At 41.7% G+C, this 15,097-nt stretch overlaps 1 protein-coding gene across 1 annotated transcript in view; it reads left to right on the top strand.

Annotated features, from left to right (window-relative positions):
* BCAS3 (BCAS3 microtubule associated cell migration factor) overlaps positions 1-15,097 on the top strand; it is an 845,338-nt gene that overhangs the window by 52,690 nt on the left and 777,551 nt on the right. Inside the window, 1 exon segment of the mRNA XM_070735381.1 lies at positions 8,299-8,371. Within this exon segment, the coding sequence (XP_070591482.1) occupies positions 8,299-8,371 (73 nt within the window).

Genomic DNA, 15,097 nt, shown 5'->3' with positions numbered 1-15,097 from the left:
CAAGAAGAACGGAGAGTAGACAGATGTGCTGTCGCAATGTGTACCAGAAGTACGAATTACAATTATATCCTGCTTTACTGCCCTTCAGGGGAGAGAGAAAAAAAATCCAGCAGAAGCTGGAGAAAGACAGTTTAGAAACTTGCCTGTGTGTTTTTCTCCATATTTATATAAGGGATTATAGGCTGCTCCTGAAAGCAAACTCAAACGTTACTGATGGGCATCCAGATTTCTCGAGGGGGGGGGGATCTGCCCTCCTCTTGTCTCGCTATTTCTCTTTTGTGAAACTTTGAGGTTTGATGGCCTTGGAGTTTTGACCGAGACAAAGCAACAAGCAGTAGTTTTCCTAAATTTATAATCGAAGAATTTCCCATCATCTGCTGCCTGATTCTATCAATAGCAATAGCATTTAGACTTACATACCACTTCATAGTGCTTTTACAGCCCTCTCTAAGCGGTCTGCAGAATCAGTATATAGCCCCCCAAAAATCTGGGTCCTCATTTGACCCACCTCGGAAGGATAGAAACATAGAAACATAGAAGACTGACGGCAGAAAAAGACCTCATGGTCCATCTAGTCTGCCCTTATACTATTTCCTGTATTTTATCTTAGGATGGATATATGTTTATCCCAGGCATGTTTAAATTCAGTTACTGTGGATTTATCTACCACGTCTGCTGGAAGTTTGTTCCAAGGATCTACTACTCTTTCAGTGAAATAATATTTTCTCACGTTGCTTTTGATCTTTCCCCCAACTAACCTCAGATTGGGCCCCCTTGTTCTTGTGTTCACTTTCCTATTAAAAACATTTCCCTCCTGAACCTTATTTATTATTTATTTATTACTTGGATTTGTATGCCGCCCCTCTCCGAAGACTTTAACATATTTAAATGTTTCAATCATGTCCCCCCTTTTCCTTCTGTCCTCCAGACTATACAGATTGAGTTCATTAAGTCTTTCCTGATACGTTTTATGCTTAAGACCTTCCACCATTCTTGTCGCCCGTCTTTCGACCTGTTCAATTTTGTCAATATCTTTTTGTAGGTGAGGTCTCCAGAACTGAACACAGTATTCCAAATGTAGTCTCACCAGCGCTCTATATAAGGGGATCACAATCTCCCTCTTCCTGCTTGTTATACCTCTAGCTATGCAGCCAAGCATCCTACTTGCTTTTCCTACCGCCCGACCACACTGCTCACCCATTTTGAGACTGTCGGAAATCAGTACCCTTAAATCCTTCTCTTCTGAAGTTTTTGCTAACACAGAACTGCCAATGCAATACTCAGATTGAGGATTCCTTTTCCCCAAGTGCATTATTTTACATTTGGAAACATTAAACTGCAGTTTCCATTGCTTTGACCATTTATCTAGTAAAGCTAAATCATTTACCATATTACAGACCCCTCCAGGAATATCAACCCTATTGCACAGTTTAGAGTCATCGGCAAATAGTGAAACCTTCCCTACCAAACCTTCCCCTATGTCACTCACAAACATATTAAAAAGAATAGGACCCAGAACATACCCTTGTGGCACACCGCTTGTAACCTCTCTCTGCTCAGAATACTCGCCATTAACATGGAAGGCTGAGTCAACCTTGAGCCGATGGTGAGATTTGAACTGCTGAACTACAACTAGCACTCTAACCACTGTGCCATCGGGCTCAACTGTAGGCACTCCACTTACTCCACTATTTTGTCTTCTTTAAAAGGGACATAAATTACAGGCGGTCCTGGACACGTAACCACAATTGAGCCCCAGATTTCCGTTGTTAGGCAAGACATTGTTTGGTGAATTTTTGCCCTATTTTATAACCTTCCTTGTTGGAGTTGTTACGTGAAATACTGTGGTTGTTAAGCTATGTCACAATTGCTCGATGAACCTGGCTTCCCCATTGACTTTGCTTGTCAGAAGGTGATCATGTGACTCCGGCAGCTGTCGGAAATAGGAATCAGTGGTCAAGTGCCTTAATTTTGATCACATGATTTCCAGGATGCTACACTGGTTGTTAAGTGAAAAATGCTCATGTCACTGTTTTCATTGCTGTTGTAACTTTGAACGGTCACTAGATGAACCGTTGTAAGTTGAAGGCTACCTGTTTTAGAACAGGTAGAACAGGGATGTCCAACCTCAGCCACTTTAAGACTTCTGGACTTCAAATCCCAGAATTCCCCAGCTAGCCTGTTGAAGTCCACAAGGCTTAAAGTGGAGAAGGTTGGACAGCCCTGCTTTAGAAGCTGCCGGTTCCTATATTTTTCGTATTTCTGCAGACATATATCGGTAGGCAATGCTTGACTTATGACCACAACAAAGCCCAAAATTATATTTGCTAAGCACTTAGTTGTTAACTGAGTAGTGCCCATTTTACCACCTGATATAATTGACTGCAGTTATTAAGTTAGCAATATTGTGATTGCAAATGGAGGATTACCTGTAGAATCTCTGCCTCCCTCCCTTTGTCTCTCTCTCTCTCTCTCATTCTCTTCCTCCCTCCCTCTCTCCCTCCCTTTCCCCTCCCTCTCTTTTGCCCTCTCCCTCTTTTTCTCTCTCTTTCTCTTTCTCTCTCTCACAGGGTCCCTCCTTCTTCTTCCCTCCCTCCCTCCCTCCCTTTCTCTCTCTTTCTTTTCCTCTCGCCATCTCTCTCTCCCTCTTCTTCCTATCTCCCTCCCTTTCTCTCTCTTTCTCTCTCTCTGTCCCTCTTCTTCCCTCCCTTTCTCTCTCCCCTTCTCTCTCCCTTTTTCTCTTTCCCTCTCTCTCTTTCTCCCTCCCTTCTTTTGTCTTTCTCTCTCTCTCTTTCTTGCTCTATCGCTCTCTCCTTCCCTCTTCTTCTTTCCCTCCCTTTCTCTCCCTCTCATTTTCTTTTTCTTTCTCTCTCTTTCTCTCTCCCTCTCCCCCCTCTCCCCCCCTCTTCCTCCCTCTCTCTCATTAAAAAAGATTGTGGAGGAGGTGTGGCGCCTTGTTGGCAGTAGACACAGTTTTCATTACTTTAATTGTGTGGTTTATCAGGATTTTCAGCTTTGGGGAGGAGGGTTTGCGGGTTAAATGCAAGAGTGTTATGACAGAATTAAAAGGATTTAGAATAAATAGGAGTTAAAGGGGGGGGAAAGCCCTTTGCAACAGGATTTCTATACCTTTTTTGATTTGATGGATTTGGCAAGCTGTGGGCTTAAGAAAATATTCCCTGTAAAATGCTGTTTGGCATTTTGTTAAATGTTCCGTACGGGGCAGGTGTGTCGTGCCAGTGAATTGCACATAGAAAACACACAATCTCCTATATTTTTAAAAACCTTGTAATCCACTCTAACTTGGAAGGATTAATCCCTTCTATCTGCCAGCCTTGTCAGCTTGGGGGTGAGGCAAATTGTTAAAGGCTCTGCAAATACAGGGGACGCCATTCTATGTTTCAAACCCGGGTTTCCCAACCTTGCCCACATTAAGGGGTGTGGACTTCATCTCCCAGAATTCCCCAGCCAGAAATACGAAACCATGTTTTGTTTTCTATAACAGGTAGTCCCTGACTCACAACCTTTTACACATAGCTCCTCGACTTACAACAGTTCATTTAGTGACCAAAGTTACAACGGCACAAAAAAATGCGAGTCATAATCTTTTTCACACTGATGACCATTGCAGCATCATATGAAACATGGCAAGAAAAGTAAAATGGGGCAAAACCCACTTAACAAATTTCTCACAATGTAAATTTTGGGCTCATTTGTGGTAGTAAATGGAGAACTGCCTGTATTTATCGATCGTTTGAAATTATAGCGACACTGAAAAAAAGTGACTTATAACTGGTGGTTGTAAGAGCCACGATGGCACAGTGGTTAGAATGCAGTATTCTGTATTCTTCATTCTAACTCTGCCCACTGCCAGGAGTTCGATCCTGACCATCCTTCTTTTAAGGTTGGTAAAATAATGACCCAGATTATTTGAGGGCAATGGGCTGACTCTGTAAACCGCTTAGAGAGCTGTAAGGTGGTATATAAGTCTACGTCCTACTGCTGTGGGTCTTCTCACTTATTTTATTTATTTATTTATTGGGTTTGTATGCCGCCCCTCTCTGGAGACTCGGGGCGACTAACAGCAATAAAAGACAGCTTACAATAATAATCCAATACTAAAAACGATTAAAAACCCATTAATATAAAAACCAAACATACATACAAACATACCATGCATAAATTGTAGAGACCTAGGGGGAAAGAGTATCTCAATTCCCCCATGCCTGGCGGCAGAGGTGGGATTTAAGTAGCTTACGAAAGGCAAGGAGGGTGGGGGCAATTCTAATTTCTGGGGGGAATTGGTTCCAGAGGGCCGGGGCTGCCACAGAGAAGGCTCTTCCCCTCGGTCCCGCCAAGCGGTATTGTTTAGTTGACGGGACCCGGAGAAGACCCACTCTGTGGGACCTAACTGGTCGCTGGGATTCGTGCAGCAGAAGGCATCATTTCCGTGGTCATGTGATCAAAATTTGGATGTTTGACAACCAGCATGTCTGAGTTACGAGGGCTGCAGCGTCCTGGAGTCATGTGATCACCCTGCATGACCTTCCCAGCCAGCTTCCAACAAGCAAAGTCAATGGGGGAAGTTGGATTCATTTAATGACCAGCTGATTTACTTAACAACTGGAACGATTCGCTTAACAACCATGGATTGTTATAAGGATTCCTTGGTGCTCTCTCAGCTTGCTTGTTTTCTTGCAGGCGCTTCATTGCCCTAACTAGGGAACATTATCAGTGCTAGTCAATTATTAATTGATTGTTAATAGGGGAGATTGTGATCCCCTTATATAGAGCGCTGGTGAGACCAGATTTGGAATACTGTGTTCAGTTCTGGAGACCTCACCTACAAAAAGATATTGACAAAATTGAACGGGTCCAAAGACGGGCTACAAGAATGGTGGAAGGTCTTAAGCATAAAACATATCAGGAAAGACTTAATGAACTCAATCTCTATAGTCTGGAGGACAGAAGGAAAAGGGGGGACATGATCGAAACATTTAAATATGTTAAAGGGTTAAATAAGGTTCAGGAGGGAAGTGTTTTTAATAGGAAAGTTAACACAAGAACAAGGGGACACAATCTGAAATTAGTTGGGGGAAAGATCAAAAGCAACGTGAGAAAATATTATTTCACTGAAAGAGTAGTAGATCCTTGGAACAAACTTCCAGCAGACGTGGTTGGTAAATCCACAGTAACTGAATTTAAACATGCCTGGGATTAACATATATCCATTGTAAGATAAAATACAGGAAATAGTATAAGGGCAGACTAGATGGACCATGAGGTCTTTTTCTGCCGTCAATCTTCTATGTTTCTATGTTATTTTTAATTTTTTTTAAAATGGGACTTTTGCATGCTTCAGGTTTCATTCAACTGTCTGGGTATCTTTCATTTTCCACTTTTCCTATCTTTATAGAACCACTAGACAGTCTTAGAGGTGCATTAAAAGATTGTGATAGAAAAATCCCCCCTCCCCCCGATCCTTTTATTTTAAAAATTAAGATCTTTTCCGCACTCTCCATGTAAGTCTTTTTCAAGTTTGGGTTTTAGGCAAAGTTGGGTTGGTCTGTTGGGAGTGACAGTTTTGTTTGCCCGAGTTTCTTAAAAGGGCTTCCAATGTTTATCAACAAAGAGTTCATATAATGTAAATGTGCTCATAGAATGGATTGTTGATTGTAAAACTGTCTCTGTGAGTCATTAAATGTTGAATAAACCGAGACATAATTGGGGAGGACGAATTCTGTAGATGATTGGTAAACGCTTTAAGTGCACAGATTCCACCCGGACTCTTTAATCTTCAGGAATACTGTTGAGTGAAAAATCTGCCTTTCTGTGTTAATGGTGTTTCCATTCAGATTATTTCAGATTATTTTCATTTTTAAAAGACCGTGGTTAAATTGAACATTTAAGCTCTGTGAAAAGCTTTTTCCGCAATATTTTTCTGTGGCTCAAATGGCCTGAATTCTCATGAGAAAGAAGTCAATTGTTAGGAAAACTCTTCACTCTTTTTAAATATTGCTTTATCATTACTATTATTTATTTTTAGATTTTATTTTAGGGTAACAGAAATACAGGTAGTCCATCGATTTACCACCCCAATTGAACCCAGAATTTCTGTTATTAAGTAAGGAATTTGTTAAGTGAGTTTTGCTCCATTTTATGACTTTTTTTGTTATCCTTAATTTAATTTAATTCATTGAATTTTTAAGCTGCCCAACTTCTTGCAGACTCTGGGCGATGTACAATCATGATATCTTTGTGTTATTTTAAGTGAATCCCTGCAGGTGTTAAATTAGTAACCCCATCGTTAAGAGAATGTCACTTCCCCATTGACCTTGCTGGTCAGAAGGTTGCAAAAGGGGACCTCGTGACCTGGGACACTGCAGATCATAGTTCCCTCTAAGCTGAGCAGTGAGCAATCGCTCACTTAAGAATCATCATCAACTCAGAGTTTTCCAAACCTGCCCAGAAGCCGAGAGGGAAAGAGTGAGAGGGAAGGAGAGAGAGAGGAAGAGAGGAAGAGAGAGAAAAAGATAGAAAAAAGAGAGGAAGGAAAAGAGAAAGAAAAAGAATGGGAGTAAGGAAGAGAGAAAGAAAATCAAAATCTAGTTTGAAACTAGCTCAACTATTTAAGTGGCATTTTGATATTGATAGAGTTGCCCTATTATGAGCTCACTGTTATAGACACACAGTACAGTATTTTATTTTGAAATTCTCTGAGGCAAAACAGGGTGGGTTTTTTATTTGTTTGTTTGTTTGTTTGTTTGTTTATTTATTATTTCTATGACGCCCAGTCCCGAAGGGACTGCCGCTCAGACACTATACTTTTCCGCCCCCCCCCCAAAAAAAAATTAGAGGGAACACTGCTGCAGATGTCATAAATATGACCCACTTGTCAAGTATTCACATATAAATCACATGATTATCTCAGGGACCGCCTTCTGCTGCACGAATCCCAGCGACCAGTTAGGTCCCACAGAATGGGTCTTCTCCGGGTCCCGTCAACTAAACAATGTTGTTTGGTGGGACCCAGGGGAAGAGCCTTCTTTGTGGCGGCCCCGGCCCTCTGGAACCAACTCCCCCCAGAGATTAGAATTGCGCCCACCCTCCTTGCCTTTCGTAAGCTGCATGGTATATGTGTATGTATGTTTGGTTTTTATAATAATGGGTTTTTAACTGTTTTTAGTATTGGATTATTATTATATGCTGTTTTATTACTGTTGTTAGCCGCCCCGAGTTGTTGCAAGACATTTTACTAAATCTGCACTTCTATTACTACTAGTTTTTTCCTATCATTCCTATCATCCTTTTCCTCCCACTTAGGACCGTATGACAGTAACTTGTTGCTTGTATCCTAAGATTTTTATTAATATTGATTGTTTCTTCATTGCTTATTTGACCCCTATGGCAATCATTAAGTGTTGTACTTCATGATTCTTGACAAATGCATCTTTTCCTTTTATGTACACTGAGAGCATAGGCACCAATCCAATCACACTTGGCCAATAAAATTCTATTCTATTCATCAGTATGAAAAATGGTCTTAACTCCCTTTTTTCATGGGTGTCATAGATCCCTTTGGAACATTGTTAGAATGCAACTTTAAGATCTGTGGACTCCAGCACCCAGGATTCTTCAGCCAGCAGGGTACAAGCCTTAAAGGTTGACTTGAACCAAAGAAGCTGCACTTAGAAACAAGGGTCTGCATCTGTCAATCTGCCTTTACAATTTAAGCCTTTGTATAGTATTTTTATAGCAAAAAATTAATGGCCATTCAAAACTGTACACCATATATGTTCAGTTCAACCTATCTAGAAGAGGTTTCCTGACAGTTAGAACAATTAATCTGTGGAACAATTTGCCTTTAGAAGTTGTGAATGCTCCAACACTGGAGGTTTTTAAAAAGAGATTGGACCACCTTATGTCTGAAATAGGGCAGTGATGGCCACCTCTGAGGTCCCTTCCAACTCTGTTGTGCTATTCCATTCATGTATATTAACCCACACAGTATGGCAGGAGTATTGTTATTTATTCTTATTATCATCATCTTTACTTCACCTCGTTTATTGTTGTTATTACCACTATTATCCTCTGTGTTGCTTTGCAAGCCTTCCAAGTAGTTCTGTACCAGAGAAAAATTCTTTATGTGTCTAACCACTTTTATCGAAATAAAGTCTTCAATTCCATTCGATTCAATAATAGTGCCTTTATGCGCCATTTGATCTCTGCCTGGTGAATTATTCAGGGCAGCAAAGATGTAACTAACACTTTTGCATGTCTCTATTCTGCTCCATCCAGATCGCGAGAAAAGTGATAACTTTGCTGAGAAGAGACCTCTCCTTGCTGTGTGCAAAAGCATCGGATCTTCTGGGTAAGATGATTACATCCAGAGGGCTCTGTGGCCTTGTGGGGTTATTATAATAAAGACAGAAAGGAGACCAGTTGAGCCTTAAAGACTTAATTGGCTCATTGTGGCAAATCCTGTGTGGGCCAGAGCTTGTTCCTATCTATGTAGTATGTGAACCTCTTGCCTGAGATGAATTTGGAGCAGAGGTTACTCCTCTTTTGGTCTCCAAAATACGTTTGTTTTCCTTCACAATTGTGGATGCTGTCAAAGTCCCTAGTGAAGACAATGTCCTCAAAAGGGGCTAAGTGCAACCCAGCCGTGTGGGGTCACTCACGAACGCGAATCCTAGAAAGAAAAACTGGACACATTCTCTCTCTGGGTGAAGTGACATGGTGTAGAGCCATGTACCCCTTTTTATTTGGGAACATAAGGAAATGGGGGATAATTACATATACATGTCAAATGATACATCCAACAACATAACTTCAAACGTATCTTTTGAGTTCTTCCTTTTCCCATAGATATCAAGAAACAATTTCCTAGAAACTTCCTAAGGGCAGATGTTCCTCACACCTAATTTCTCTGAAGTCTTCTGCCTTATCTCACTAATCTTCCTTAATCACCCTGTCCCCCTGTTGTATGCTTCAGGCAATGTAAATCCCCCCCTTTGATCGTATCTGTCCGGAGTGATGTAAACTTTGTTTATTGTGAGATGTTTATTTAGCCCTTTTGTTTCCTTGTAGTAATTGCCAGGAATGCAGATTAGGCAAGTTTAGTGCCCTCCTGTCCTGGATTAAGTAGAGCATTTTTATGCTAGAGGTACAGATATATATAATTATAATACAATCCTATTCTAACATTTATGCTACACTGCAACACACAATATATATTTTTCTGAACAAATGTCACCATTCTTGCCCTGGTAATTAATTACGGTCTTTGCCACCTCTCTCCTCCTGTAACTTTTCTGGTTTCTATAATTGTAGTTGTGGATAAAGATAGAAAATATAGCTAGTACTTGATTTACAACCAAAATTTCAATTGCAAAGTGAGACAATTGGTTAAGTAACTATTGCCCCATTTTACAATCCTTTCTCACCAGTGCTGTTAAGTGAATCGCTGCATTTATTAAGTTAGCAACATGGTTGTTAAGTGAATCCCACTTCCCCATTGAGCTTGCTTGTCACAAAAGGTGATCACATGATTTTGGAACATTGCAACCATCATTAACATGAACCAGTTGCCAATTGTCTGAATTTTGATCATGTGACCACGGGGTTGCTGCAACCGTTGTAAGTGTGAAGAATGGTGACAAGTTTCTTTTTCCAGCAATGTTATAACTTTGAACGGTCACCAAATAACTGCTGTAAGTGAGCACTACCATGTTTACCTGAAAATAAGCCATAGTGTTCTGTCCCAGCTATGGACCACAAAGAATAATAATTTATTAGATTTGTATGCCACCCCTCTACGAAGACTCAGAATGAAGCAAACACAGTCAGTTCAGACCCTTAGTTCACTAATTAAGGACTAGTAATGCACTTTCTTAGTAGTCAAACACAAATAGAATAGAATTATTATTATTATTATTATTATTATTATTACTATTATTATTGGCTGATTGGACACACAAGGAATTTGCCTTGGTGCATATGCTCTCAGCGTACATAAAAGAAAATATAGATTTGTCAAGAATCACGTGGTACAACACTTAATGATGGTCACAGGGGTCAAATAAGCAATGAGAAAACAATATTAATAAAAATCTTAAGGATACAAGCAACAAGTTACAATCATACAATCATAAGTGGGATGAAAAGGATGATAGGAATGATGAGAAAAACCTAGTAGTGCAGACTTAGTAAATAGTTTGACAGCGTTGAGGGAATTATTGGTTTAGCAGAGTGATGGTGTTTGGGAAAAAACTGTTCTTGTGTGTAGTTGTCTTGGTGTGCAGTGTTCTGTAGCAACCTTTTGAGGGTAGGAGTTGAAACAGTTTATGTCCAGGATGCAAGGGGTGAGTAAATATTTTCCCTGCCCTCTTTTTGACTCGTGCAGTATACAGGTCCTCAATGGAAGCCAGATTGGCAGCAATTGTTTTTTTCTGAATACTAAATACAGTTTAAAGCAGTTGTTTTCTGAACACCAGCTGTTAATTCAACTTCATTAACCGACAGCACAAGTCCACAAAATAATAACTCAGTTCTGAGTCAACAGTCTTCAAGAGATCAGGAAGCTTACAGGGGTTGGCAAAATGCCCAGAAGCGATTTGCAGGAAAAATGCCAGGAGGGAGAACAAGAGCCGATCAGAATCAAGACACAAAAGAATAAGAACGATGTTGTTTCCTGCAAGTTGGCTCCTTCGTCATTATCCCTTAAATAGGCTAGGGGAGCAGTCAATTAGCCCCAAGCCTTATTCCTGAGGAGACCTCCAATTGAGGAACCATTCCTGCCTTCCGGCAGCTCTGCATACCCATGAATGCAGAATAAGCTCCTCCTCTTCTTCCTCATCACTAATGGGAGTTTCTGGAGGTTCCGAAGGCCCTGGCTGAATCTCCGCCTCTGGCACTGAGTCCTCCTCACTGTCCTACTCAGGTGTCAGCTGCACAGATCCCTGGCACATCACCACATCAGCCTCTGCGCTACCACTATCAGCTCCCAGCTGCACGGGCTGCTGGCAGGCCACAACACTTAGCTATGATTTTTCAGGATGCTTGTAATATAAGCCCTATCTCCAAAATAAGCCCTAGTTATAATGGTCACTCAGATGGACACATTTGTCATATTTTTCTGAAAATAAGACCTAACGGGGAATAAAGCCCTAATTTGTCTTTTGCAGCAAAAATTAATATAAGACCGGGTCTTATTTTCAGGGAAATACGATACCTGTAAATGTTTACCCTGTTTTCCCAAAATTAAGATGTTCCCTGATAATAATTTAATTTACAGCAGACTTCTATGCCGCCCAATCCAAATGGGACTGAGGGCGGCTTACAATAACAACAATAATAATACTACAGTGATACCTTGTCTTACAAACACCTCGTCATACAAACTTTTCGAGATACAAACCCAGGGTTTAAGATTTTTTTGCCTCTTCTTACAAACTATTTTCATCTTACAAACCCACCGCCGCCGTTGGGATGCCCCGCCTCTAGACTTCCGTTGCCAGTGAAGCACCCTTTTTTGCACTACTGGGATTCCCCTGAGGCTCCCCTCCATGGGAAACCCCATCTCCGGACTTCCGTGTTTTTGTGATGCTGCAGGGGAATCCCAGCAGGGGAATCCCAGCAGCACAAAAACGGGTGCTTCGCTGGCAACGGAAGTCTGGAGGTGGGGTTTCCCACGGAGGGGAGCCTCAGAGGAATCTCAGCAGCGCAAAAACGGGCGCTTCGGCTGGCAAAAGGGGTGAGTTTTGGGCTTGCACGCATTAATCTCTTTTCTATTGATTCCTATGGGAAACATTGTTTCATCTTACAAACTTTTCACCTTAAGAACCTCATCCCGGAACCAATTAAGTTTGTAAGACAAGGTATCACTGTACAATAATATAACAAGCCCAGTCAGGCTGTTGAGTGCATGGCAATAAGGCCAAGTGCTTATTTCAGGATTCAAAAAAATATAAGACAGGGTCTTATTTTCGGGGAAACATAGTACATTTCTGCAGGAAAGTAAACTTGGGTTTTATCTCAGGCTACCTGAGATTCTTCCTTTGTAATGATTAAAAAACCCAAAAACTAAAATATTGTTTTTTGTCTGAATAACCACAGTTTAGGAATATGGTGGGTACCATTAAAAAGAAAAACCCCTGCAGCCCCATGAACACATGAAATCTGCTTTCACCATAATCCAAAATTCGGTGCCAAGAAAACCCCAATTTTGCATCTTTTGTAGAGGCAGAGTAAACAAACATACATGATTCAGTCTTATTCGCACATCTGCTTTTTGCAGAATGGAAGCGAAGAGTCATGCAAAACGCTGAAGCCTCATTTTTTGATCAGCAAAGAGGTTATTCAGCTCATTAGCGATGCTACTTGGGAATTCTAAAAGTTGCATTGCAACATTATCCTTTAGGAAATGTTTACAGCTTACAGGGCTGTTTACATTGGTGATTATATGCTTGTCAGGATGTTTATAATCCTACAGGCAGCGTTTTTTTGATCTTTGTGTCCTCCTTGGACGGGATGCTTTGGAGTCTGTCTGTTGTTTGTTCATCGATTGCTAAGGTAGCCTAAGAATTTTCCCCACGAGTGTGTCTAGGTGGGGGGAATGTATAACAAGGGATTTTCATCAATCTCTTCCGGATTAGGAGAAAAGACAAATTCTTCACCGAGAAAAGTTCCGCGATTGGAATTAATTTTCCACACTTTGTTTTCAGAATGCTACTTTTTTGTTTTCCACAGGAAAAGGCTTAAACTAAACAGTTTCTCTTGTTGACAGGTTCAGATCCAAAAATTCACACAAAGAAAAAAGGAGGGAAGAGAAACAAGCCATTCATGCTCTAGTCTAGTGTGTAGTTAAAGTGTTGGATTGAAACTGAAGGGAACCAGATTTAAATTCAATCTCAGCCCTGAAAACTCATCAAGGAAATTTGGGACCAGCAGATAGTCTTCGACTTATTTATTTATTTATTATTTGGATTTGTATGCCGCCCCTCTCTGCGGACTCGGGGCGGCTCACAACAAGGCCTAAACAAATCGTAACAAATCCAAATAAATTTAAATATTTAAAAAAGTTTAAAAAGAACCCAAATATACTAACAAGCACACACACAAACATACCATACATAAATTGTACATGCCCGGGGGAGTTGTTTCAGTTCCCCCATGCCTGACAACAGAGGTGGGTTTTAAGAACTTTACGGAAGGCAGGGAGAGTAGGGGCAGTTCTAATCTCCGGGGGGAGTTGGTTCCAGAGAGTCGGGGCCGCCACAGAGAAGGCTCTTCCCCTGGGGCCCGCCAACCGACATTGTTTAGTTGACGGGACCCGGAGAAGGCCAACTCTGTGGGACCTAATCGGTCGCTGGGATTCGTGCCAGCGATTGAGCCCAGAATTTACCTTGCTAAACCAGACAGTTATTTAGTGGTGTTTCTCCTAATTTTTCGACCTTTCGCACCACAGTGGTGAAGTGAATCACTGCAGTTGTTGTTAAGTGAATCTAGCTCCCCCGTGGACTTTGCTTGTCAGAAGGTTAGAAAAGGAGATCACAGGGCCCTGGGACATTGCAACCGTCCTAAATATAAAACCATTTGCCAAGCGGCTGAATTTTGATCACAAGAACAGTTGATAAGTGTGAAAAATGGTCTTACATCCTTTTTTTAACTTCAGACAGTCGCTAAATGAATGGATGTATGTTGAGGATTGCCTGTACCCGGGGTTGGCAATTTTAAACACTCAAAAGAGCCACAAAGGTCCTAACTGGAAGCTCCCTGTTCAATTCTGGAGCTGACCGGAAGTCCATTTCCCCTGCCATAGAGTCTCCTCCTAGCATGGCGTCCTTTTTCCTATGCGGACCGGAAATCCGGTTCCCCTACAATAGAGCAGAGGTGGGCTGCTGCTGGAATGCCTAATTGCGTGCAGCCCCGCGGCTCTGGAACGTGAGTGCAATATGGAGCGCACAAGGATGCACACGTGGGCGTGTTTCGGTGAGGTTTTTTGCTTCCACGCACGCACGTCTCTATGCGCGATTTTGCTACCTGCACAGGTGCAGGAAGTGTAATTGCACTCAATCCCACACTCATGTTTTAGATCCGCGGGGCTGCACGCAGTTAGGAATTCTGGCAGCAGCCCATCTCTGCCATAGAGTCTGCGAAGAGGGGCGGCATATAAATCTAATAAATCTAATCTAATCTAATCTCCTCCCCCAGCACAACATCCTTTTCCCTCTACTTCCCCTAACCGAAAGCCCTATCAATTGTGGAGCTGACCGGTGACAGGGAGCCGCAGCAGGGGGGCAAAAGAGCCATGTGCGGCTCCAGAGCCGTGGGTTGCCGACCCCTAGCCCATACTATCTTTCCCAGTTCCAGAAGTAGCTTTTGAAGATTTCTAGTCATGACACGACTTTTTAAAATCTCAATAAGCACGGTGGTGCCGGTCAAGGGCCTACACAAGATTGTTGCTAATCCCAAGTAGCATACTAGTCCTCAGCCACACCAGTGGCCCAGAACGGACTCGAGATTTCAATTCACTGCCAGAAAGGGCAGTTCTGCTTCAGTTCACTTCAAGGGAACGGCAGGACTTCAGTGTCGCCCTGCTTGAAGGTTTGAAGCACAGCCCTTGGCAGCCCGCCAGTTCAACAATCCAAGGCTGGGAATGATTATAACGATGGAGAACCCAAAGAGTTTATTTTTATTATTATTTATTTTATTTATTCTTTCTCCAATACACAATACATATTGAAGAGGATAGACATTGAGTAATATATATAAAGATAATATGTAAAATAGAAGAGAAAGTATATGAGCGGAAGAAAACATATATGATATATGAGATAAAGGAAAGACAATGCCGTTTGGCGGGACCCAGGGGAAGAGCCTTCTCTGTGATGGCCCTGACCGTCTGGAACCAGCTCCCCCCAGAGATTAGAACTGCCCCCACCCTCCTCGCCTTTCATAAACTCCTTAAAACCCACCTTTGCCGTCAGGCATGGGGGAACTGAGACATCTCCCCCGGGCCTATACAGTTTATGTATGATATGGTATGTTTTGTGTGTATGTTTGCTTTTAATAATGGGGTTTTTAGTGTTTCTCT

Source organism: Erythrolamprus reginae, chromosome 1, assembly GCF_031021105.1.
Source record: "Erythrolamprus reginae isolate rEryReg1 chromosome 1, rEryReg1.hap1, whole genome shotgun sequence".
NCBI classification, from domain to species: Eukaryota; Metazoa; Chordata; class Lepidosauria; order Squamata; family Dipsadidae; genus Erythrolamprus; species Erythrolamprus reginae.
This window is presented reverse-complemented; position numbering and strand designations above follow the sequence as displayed.